The sequence below is a fragment of the Marmota marmota genome, unplaced genomic scaffold (assembly GCF_001458135.2).
Source record: "Marmota marmota marmota unplaced genomic scaffold, marMar, whole genome shotgun sequence".
NCBI classification, from domain to species: domain Eukaryota; kingdom Metazoa; phylum Chordata; class Mammalia; order Rodentia; family Sciuridae; genus Marmota; species Marmota marmota.
In genome coordinates, this window is record NW_026000130.1 from 7,701,745 (window position 1) to 7,711,705 (window position 9,961).

The 9,961-nt window shown below is 44.7% G+C and overlaps 1 protein-coding gene across 1 annotated transcript; it reads left to right on the forward strand.

Moving 5' to 3' along the window:
• Positions 1-1,605: 1,605 nt before the first annotated feature.
• On the forward strand, positions 1,606-5,035 carry Prame (PRAME nuclear receptor transcriptional regulator). Its single transcript, XM_015500171.1, has 3 exons — positions 1,606-1,895; positions 2,272-2,886; positions 4,504-5,035. The coding sequence occupies exons 1-3, from the start codon at positions 1,606-1,608 to the stop codon at positions 5,033-5,035; spliced, it is 1,437 nt and encodes a 478-aa protein (XP_015355657.1).
• Positions 5,036-9,961: the final 4,926 nt, after the last annotated feature.

A 9,961-nucleotide genomic window follows, 5' to 3' on the forward strand; every position in this document is an offset into this window, starting at 1 on the left:
ATCTACATGCAGCTATTCAAATTATTTGAAATTTAATAAGATGTAGAAGTCAGTTCCTCAGTCATACTAGTCAAATTTCAAGTGCTCAGTAATCACATGTGGCTTGTGGCTCCCATATTGGACAGCACAAGTCTAGAACATCCTCCATCATTGTACCAAGCTCTGCTCTGTAGTGTAGCCTGGGTGGCCCACAGAGGGTGATGGGATGGGGCTATGATTCCTTGTATTTCACTGGGCAGGAATAAGGGGTTTACTTTGGACAGTTGATAGAATCCATAATTAACTGTGAACTGATGCTTTGAGATTGAAAAAGAAAATCTCTGTTCCATATCACCCTAAACTCATTCAGTGAGATATGATGAGTTATATTGTGTGCTTCAACTTGCTTTTAAGTGCATTTAAAATATGCCTTGGGTTGTGTACTATATGTCAGGCATTATTCATAACTAGGCTTACAGTAATGATAAAAGCAGACATGGCTCTTTTTTACATGGCACTTGCCATTAAGCAGAGCAGAAACAGACAATAAGTAACTGTGTGTGTTCACATGCACACATGTATGTGTGTGAGAGAAAAGGGCAGAAATACAAGGAAATTATAGTATAAGTGCTAGAGACTAAGATAGGATAAAAACATAATTAAAGGATGGAAGTGCTATTCTGCATGAGTGATCAGGGACAAGGTGAAATTTTTTAAAAATATTTTTTAATTGTAGATGGACACATTATCTTTCTTTATTTTTATGTGGTGCTGAGGATCAAACCCAGTACCTCACACATGCAAGGCAAGCACTCTACCACTGAGCTCCAGCCCCAGCCCCAACAAGGTGAAATTTTAACAGAGACTTGAATAAAATGAGGAAGCCAGTTATGAATATATCTGGAAGATTTCTCTAAGAAAAAAAAATCAGAGAGAGGAGTAAATGCAAAGGCCCTGAGTCAGGGCCTCTTCTCCTTTGAGTTGGAGAAGAGGCATGGAAGTCAGTATTGGTTTCTATTGCAGAGTAAATACTGGAGAGGGTGACAGGAGTTGAGCCCTAGAGTGCTAAGAGGCTAGATTCTAGAAGTTCAATACAAAAGATAAGTTTTATACAGAGTGAAAGGGAAGCCATTGGAGAGTTTTCAGCTAAGGAAAGACATATCTAACAGACCGTAGTGGGCATCAGGCTAGAAACAGGAAGACAAGTTTTAGAAGGCCATTATACTAGCAGAGACCAGAAATATTGGTGGCTTGGTAAAAGTGGAAGTAATGACTAGTCGTACTTCATTTTGGAAAGTTGATAAGAAATTAGGCCCTATGTCCTTAGTAAATGTCATGGTAATCTTGCTGGTGAAGGCAAAGAAGGAAAGTTAGGACCCATTCAAAGCCTCTGAAGTCTATCAAAGAATTGATCTAAAACCCTGAGTTTCTGGGCTCCATGTTCCCAGAGTCTGAGGGTCTCTGGAGTCTCATATTTGCAAGATTTGTGTCATGAATGGAAGATGTAAATGGTGTTTGAACCTGTGATGGATGTGAAAGGCTTATGTCTTTTGTGCTGATCTGAAAGTATGTTGAGCTAAAGGTCTTCTGAGGATTTCTACTTTACTCTGCATCAGGTTCACAGAGATGAGCAATCCATCCCTACCCAAGCTCTTGGAACTCGCAGCCTACAGCCTGCTAAGCAATGAGGCCTCTGCTATATCTGCCTTGGAAGAGTTCACTGTCAACCTCTTCCCACCACTGCTCACTGCTGCATTTGCCAAGGGGCATGAGAAGGCTCTAAAGGCCCTGGTGCAGGCCTGGCCCTTCCCCTTTCTCCGACTGGGCTCTCTGATTGTACAGTGGCCCAAACAAGATAGCTTGCAAGCTGTGCTGAATGGGCTGGAGGACTTTCCTGCTCACGGGGCCTATCCCAGGTAAGGGGGATGCTGGGCCCAATGCTTTGGCACAGAGTTAGAAAGGAAGTGATGTGGGACCCAGAACAGAGGAGCATTAAATATGGCTGAGGGTGCAAATGGGCCATCTATGGGTTTCTGGATTAAGTGGTTGATGATATCATTCATTGAAGGGCATTAAGAAGTGGGATTTTCAGTCTTCTAAGGATTATGGTACAGGTTGTATGAAGAATGGAGACTGAGAAGGAATCCAAGGAAAAGCTCATATGAGAGGGGAGGATGGGTGGGCTCATGCTGGCATCTGGGAGTGGCCCAACGTGCTGCTGCTTATCTTACCTGGGCCCAGTTGTGTTCCCCCAGATATCAGCCTCTCATCACACCACTCTCTTCCCTACAGGAGGTCAGAACTGAGGGTGCTGGATTTGACTCTGGACTTTGATCAGGTCCAGAGTAAAAAGGTTTCTGAGGCCTTGGCCATGTTCCCATTTTGGTTACCATCAACAGTCAAGGCACCAATGCCCCAGGCCATGGTTAAGAGCAATCCAGAAGAGGACACAAGAAGAGGACCAAAAAAGCTGTGGGAACCTGTGGAATTACACATTGATCTTTTCCTGAGAGTCCCCTTCAAGTTTGATCCATTCCTTTCAGGCCTCCTGACAAAAGTGGAACAGAGTGGTGGGTCCCTGCGCCTCTGCTGTAGGAAGCTGCACATTGAGGAAATGCCCTTTAACAGCCTGGTAGGGATCTTGAAGACACTTGAGCTGGATTTCATGCAGGAGCTAGAGGTGTTTGACTGGTTCTGGGCACTGTCTGAGCAGAGGCTGTTTGCAACACAGCTGGGGAGGATCTGCAACCTGCGCAGCCTCAAGCTGGCCTATTACCACTGGGCCTTCTCCCCAGTGAGTGAGCAGTCCTCCAGCTACTTTCTTTCACAGCTCAGCAAGCTGGGCCACCTCCAGAAGCTCCACCTCTCCTACTCCTACCTCTCAGGCAACCTACATCAAGCGCTCAGGTGAACAGGTGGGCAGGGGCCTCCAAGTCAAGCCAGGACAGGGATCAAGTCAGAAAAATAGGGCCCATTGTCATGTGCTCATGAAATACTGGGCACAACCTGGGAACCTGGGTGTTCCTAGGCAGCTGATGACTGGGATCTGCTTTGGAAGACAGAAATAGTGGGGAGAGATGCATGTTGCTAAAAAGAAATACAATAAATCTAGTTTAAAGACATAATTGATTCTTGAATTGAAGAAAATAGAATACCATAAGATAAGGTCTCCGGTGAGCTAAGCAGAGGACTTTGGTTGTATAGGCAAAAAAGGACTGAAGAAAACAAAGGTCCTTTCAAAGTTCCTTTCCTTATAGGGTTAAGAGGAGGATTTCCTCATCATACAGGCTCAGGTAAATTGGATCCTTTCTGATTAGTTGCTGTGAATCTCTTATAATTTATAAAGCTGACCTATTCCAAAATTCAACTTGGATACATAGCACTAAGTGACTTTATTCTCGTTTGAGCTGGTCTATTGGGGCCTACTACAGGAGCTCAGTCCAAATAACAACTACCTGTGAATTTTGTTTAACAATGTTTTTTTTTAATTTAAGGTAAGATACTTTATTAACCTAAATAGTTGTTACTACATTAATTATATATTTTAAATTTTCATTCAATATGTTTATCTACTCAACAAACTTCTCTAGGCACTACTGAGTGCTGTACTGGGCTTGAGGAAAGGACCAGAGACAACACAGGTCAGGACTCTCCTCTTGGAGCATGTGCTGCCCAGGCAGATAGATGCAGGGCCCTGCAGGACAATTGTGCAAGGAAATTGTCTTATTCTATGAAAATTTTCTAAAAACTTCCCAATGGGGCATTAAATAGGAGACTGAGTAGCAGCTTCCCCAGACCCAAACCAGAGTACTGATGGGCCCATCCAATGAATTCCTAATCATCAAAGAAGCTCTTTCCAAACCACTCCTCTCAGCAGTCATGTTGGACACATGTAACATGTAGGTCACGAGTTCACCAAAAAGAAAGAGTTGGAGAGTATGTTAGCTTTCCACTGTTGTGACAAAATATCTGATAATCAACTTAAAGGAAAGATTTATTTTGGTTCACAGTTTTGGATGTTTCAGTCTACATCTTGTTGTTCCTATCACTTTGGGGCCTGTAAGGAGGCAGTACATTGTGGCAGAGAGTATGTGGTGTAGCAGACCTGCTCACCTCAGCTGTTGGGAAGCAAAGAGAGAGAAGGGAATGAGCCAAGGCCCCAATATCCCCCTTTAAGGTCATGCCCCCAATGACCTAATTTCCTTCCACTTGTTCCCCCATTCCAAAGGTTCTACCACTTCCATATAGGTCCACAGGCTGGTCCCAAGCCTTTAGCATATGGGCTTTAGAGGGGGAAGGCACTTAAGATCCAAACCATAATAAAGGGGTTGGTGGAGGACCTCATAGTTATGTTGAGACACAGCCAGGCCTTGGGACATCAAAGGACATATGATTCTAAACCTCCTGGTAAATGTCTTCCCAGATGAGGAAGTAGCCTTAGGGCTAGCCTCCTCTGTGGGCAAGCAGATACCCAGGGAGGAAGCCCTGGGCCCTCACCTGAGTTATTGCACCTTCTCTCCTCAGCTGCCTGCAGTCCCCACTGCATGCTCTGGAGATTTGCTCCTGCACACTTCTGAACACCGACATCATCTACTTATCCCAGAGCCTTCATGTCACCTGCCTGAAGAAGTTGGATCTGAGTGGCAACGACCTTTCCTATATGGTCCCTGGTTCCTTAGAGACCCTGCTAGAGAAGATCTCAGGGACACTCCAGCATCTGAACCTGAACCACTGCCAGCTAAAGGATGCCCACCTCAATGCCATCCTGCCAGCCCTGCGCCACTGCTCCTGGCTCCATTACTTGGGCCTGTCTGACAATCCCATATCCCAAGCCAGCCTCCTGAGCCTACTGGAACACACAGCAGGGCTGATGGAGTTGAAACAGGTGCTGTACCCCATCCCAGTCGAGTGCTGCACATACCTGCATGGCCTCTCCTGGGGTCCTGTCAACAAAGACAAGATGTACCAGGTGCAGGCTGAGATACAGAATCTGTTGCAGGCTGTGCAGAGAGCCGACATGCAATGGAGGCCCCACTGCCCTAGCCCTTGCCCATGAGGCTGGTGCAGCTCAAGTGAGGGACTGGAGACTGTGATCAGAGTAGGCAGCAGGAAAAACATCCAGGGCCAACAACTTCCTGACAGGCACATGTTTTTAGCAAGGAATATAAAGGAAACTTCCACAAGAACTGTCCAGTGCTTTCTTCTCTTCTACATCACTCCCTTCCTCGGTCCAAAGCCTAGACTCCTTCAAATGTTCATTCAATCCACACATGTTATCAAGGTGGCTTTATGGTCAGCTGCCAGGGATGGAAAGATATCAGAAGTTTGGCCTTCCTGAGCAGGAACTCACTTAACTTGGGTCACTCTTCTGACTACTCTTCTGTTTTTCTTTCTTGTCTTTTGCTTCTGGATAAAATGAAACAGGGCCTTAGTTGACTTCTCCATCTTCTGGTCATCATCTCCTTCTGGAGATCTGAGAACCTTAAGGGGACATTGGGAGACTGGAAGGAAATTCACACAAGCACTCTTGCATTCACAGAACACACAACTAATTAGCTGGGCTTCCTGGAGCACATGTGTCACTGCTGTTCTCAGTCTGGGCATACAGAAGGCCCAAGACACAACTCACACTAAGATCAAGGCCATGACCATTAAGGAAGTCCCTGCGACAGGGCAAAGTCAGAGAGGAACCAGGAGTGACTATCCAAGCAGGTTACAGAAGTTACCTCTGGAAGGAGACATATGGGCCATGACCTGCATCTAATGAAGAGACATGGAGCAAGCCTCCCTGGGGAAAAAGCAGAAAAGCACAATTGCTGAGCTACAGATCTGAGCTTGATCAAAAGGACTGAGGGTGAGGGTCATGAAATGAGATTGGAGATCCATAGGCCCAGGTTCCTAGCATCACATGCATAGAATGTAGTCAAAGCTGATAAAGATAGAAAAAATGAGGAGGCCAGAGAACCTACAAATGGCCAAGATACATGCAAAGGCTGCACTGGGAAAACCTAGATCAAATGGATATGCAGGGCCAGAGAAAGCCAGAGGGTGATGGCCCATGCAGGACAGATTCTTGCTACCCAGATCCAGATTCTCCATTCAGAAAGATGTTTGATCACAAGTGCAGAAGATTTACAGAACATCCAGAGGACTACATGGCCTGTTCCCAGTAAGCTGGAAAGGAACGGATTGTCAGTCTGCTCTGCTAGCCTGCTTGTTACCTTCTACATCCTGTCCTTGATTAAGACCCATCTTAGGTGTTCTGACCCTATCCATGCAACCCCCACTTTCAAACCAAAGATAGATAAGAAAGACACATTTTTACAAAGGTTCTCAATAAATGTTCTGCCTGGAGGAGGAAGCACTCCTCCTTTCATGAGCCATCTTGCAGCAGGCTTAGCCCTTCCCTGGCTTCCTGACCCCAGGTTGTTAATAATGCCTGGTAACTTCCTCACAGGAATCCTACACAGGGTAAGAGAGACACTATGCTTGAGACATATTAGTGGCAGTCCTTGTGTACCCGCCCTGTGTTTGTGTGCCAGCATTCATCTCCAAAGGTCTCCAAGTGGAGTATGGTTTTCACATCATTCATTTATTTAACAAGTGCCTGCCAAATGCCTGCACAATGACAAGGTACATCTGTTTTTATTTTTGTTTATTTGCACATGCTAGGCAAGCTATCAACCACTGAGCTACATCTCCAGCCCTGACGAGTACTTTTGCAAGGGTAGAAGGTAAAGCTAAAAATAATAAGTCCTTGCCCTGGGTGGCAACCAAATGGTATTATTTCAGGATGAGGAGAGGGTCAAGTCTTAGGGAGCAGGGCTTGCTGATGAGAAGAGGAAAAAAAAGAAAGGGAAAAGGAAAGGCTTGTGATCAAACATCTCTCTGAATGGAGAAGCTGAATCTGGGTGGCAAGAACCTGACCTGCATGGGCATTTGGGCAGAGGCCTGAATGGGCAAACCTCCAGGCAAAGGAGGAACAGAAAAAAAAACAGATGGGGGACATGACACTGTTGGAATTCCTTCCAGTGCTGAGAATTCAAATGCTTCCTCAAACCTCAATTACACAGACAGTCCCCAATTTATGATGGTTTAATTTTTTAACTTCACAATAGTTTTAAAATGAAAGAAATATGCTTTCAGTAGAAACCATATTTTGAATTTTGAAGTTTGATTTTTTTCCATAGCACAATATGCAAGATGATACCTCCCTGTAGAGACGGGGCAGCAGCAGTGAGTTGCAGCTCCCAGTTGGGCACACAGTCACCAAGGATGGGAAAAAAAACTGATAATTTATAGTGTAAGGGAAAGAGCCTCTGATCCCTCACAACTTCTCTGATATAGACACGCAGGCTCATAATTGTAGCTGTTCTACGTGTTATTATCAAAAGTATAAGAGATAAATTTTCTCCATCTGCTGAAGGTTCCTTCTGGTGTCATGGCTTTCCAACAGTGTGTCGGGGCATTGGTGCTGCCCACATACAAAAAGAAGCCAGTAGTGGGACTGCAAATTGGTGCAACCACTCCAGAAAGCAGTATGGAGATTCCTCAGAAAACTTGGAATGGAACCACCATTTGACCCACTTATCCCACTCCTCAGTTTATGCCCAAAGGACTTAAAATCATCATACTACTGTGATGCAGCCACATCAATGTTTATATCAACTTAATTCGCAATAGCTAGGCTATGGATTCAACCCAGGTGTCCTTAAACAGATGAATGGATAAATAAATGTGGTATATATACACCATGGCATATTCCTCAGCCATAAAGAAGAAGGCAATTACGAGATTTGCCAGTAAATGGATGGAACTGGAGACTATCATTCTAATGAAATAAGCCAATCCCAAAAAAAGAACGTTCCTTCTGATATGTGGATGCTATCACACAATAAAGGCAGGGGGGAAGAGTAGACGTTCATTGGATTAGACAAAGGGAAATGACAGAAGGGAGGGGGATGGGAATAGAAAAGATAGTAGAATGAATCAGGGAGGGGAAGAGAGGAGGCAAGGGGGTGAAAAAGATGGTGGAATGAGATGGACATCATTACCCTAAAGTACATATAGAAAGACACAAATGGTGTGACTATACTTTGTATACAACAAGGAGAAAAAAAACAGGCCAATGGTCAGAATGTAACTGAAGGTGGGGGGGGGGGGGCAGTGGATATGATCCACACTGGGAGTATTCCTCTAAATTAGGGTGATCTGTCAACCTAAGGGCCTGACCCAGGAGGTCTTGGGAGAAGGCTCAGATGCTGGGCTCTCCCAGGTCAGCAGCACAGTTTCTCGGGTGAAACAAAGAACATCCTGAGACATTCAGCCTCCAGAGCTGATCACTCAGCGCCCCCTGGTGGATCCAGGCTTCAAGTCCTTTCCCCAGCTCTGGGATGAACCTTGGAGCTGGATTAAACAGAAGCTCAGGTTTTGCCTGCCTTTCTACCAACTAGTCACATCCCTGAGATCCAACCTTGTAGCTCTGATGCTGCAACAGAGAACTGAGTGGAAAAAAGACTAAAGGGCTCCAAGATGGAAGCCAGTAGACCTTGGAGGGAGATGGCAGGGCTTAAATCAGGCATCACAGGCAGGGAGGATTGAGTAGATCTCTAGAATATTTTGAATACAGGATCTGTGAATAAATAATGAAAGAGAAGCGTCAAGGATGCTTCTGAGGCATTGGGCTTGATGATCCAGGAAGATGGAGTTGCCATTCTAAAGATAGAGAACGAACCTGTTGTTTTATTCAGCTTTTTTCACTGCTGTGACTAAAAGAACCAACCAGAACAACTATAGAAGAGAAAAAGTTTATTTGGGGGCTTACAGTTTTGGAGGTCTCAGTTTGTAGACAGACAGCTCTATTCCTTGGGGCTTGAAGTAAGGCAAACATCATGGCAGAAGAATGTAGCAGAGGGAGGCAGCTCACATGATGATCATGCAGCAGAGAGAAAGACTCCACTTGCCCGATACAAAATATATACCCCCCAAGGCCATTGGTCCCCAAAGCCACTGGTCCCAAAGCCCACCTTTTCCTGCCACATTCCACCCCCTTCAGTTACCATTCAGTTAATTCCTATCAGGGGGTTGGGTTAAGACTCTCACAACCCAATCATTTCTCCTCCATTCTCACATTGTCTCACACATGAGCTTTTGGGGAGACACCTCACATCCAAACCATAACACCTGCCAAGGAGTAGATTTGTAATCAGGAGTCCTGTTTTGAAAGTGAAATCTAACTGGGACTCTTAATTTGTGGCCTTTCTCAACCTTAATTTGCTAATAGAAATCTTCTTTTTCCATTTTTCGAGAATGGTATTCCAGTAAAGACAGCTTAGGAAAAGTGTCTACAGGAGACCAAGGAAATGTGTATGTTGTATTATTTAAAAGGTTATCCAGCTACTTGGAAGACTAAGGCTAAGCTACTTGGGAAGGATCACTTGAGCCGGTGAGTTTGAGGTCACCCTGAGTAACACAGTGAGAGCAGTCTAAAAAAATTAAAAATGTGTATTATATATTCAAATAAAGTCATGAAATTATTTTAAACCTTCCATAATCCTAATGCTCTAACACAAAAAATTTTTTGATTCATATTCCAGATATAACAACACATTCTGCAAAGTTTATAGCATTGAAAGAAGCCTGTTGTACACAGTTCTGTAGTTTTTATTTTAATTAAAAGCATATATGTTTTCGTGCGTGTTTTCATAATCGTTGTAATGCTAATTGTAATTATTTTCTCTCTGGCCAGGGAATAATCTAGAAGGAAGGCTTGGGGATTGCTTACGGACTGTAGAGGGGAGGGGTCATGCCTAAGGCTTAGGGACCCCCCAACGGTAAGAAACACAGGGCTCAGTAGGGAAAGTCTGGGATTCCCAGCCTATTGCAAATTAAAAGAGCAACTCCGGGACCCGCTTCCGGAACGCACAAGTTGCGGTACTCGCGAACACGGACGTGCGGGCATCGGAGGATATACGGTGATACG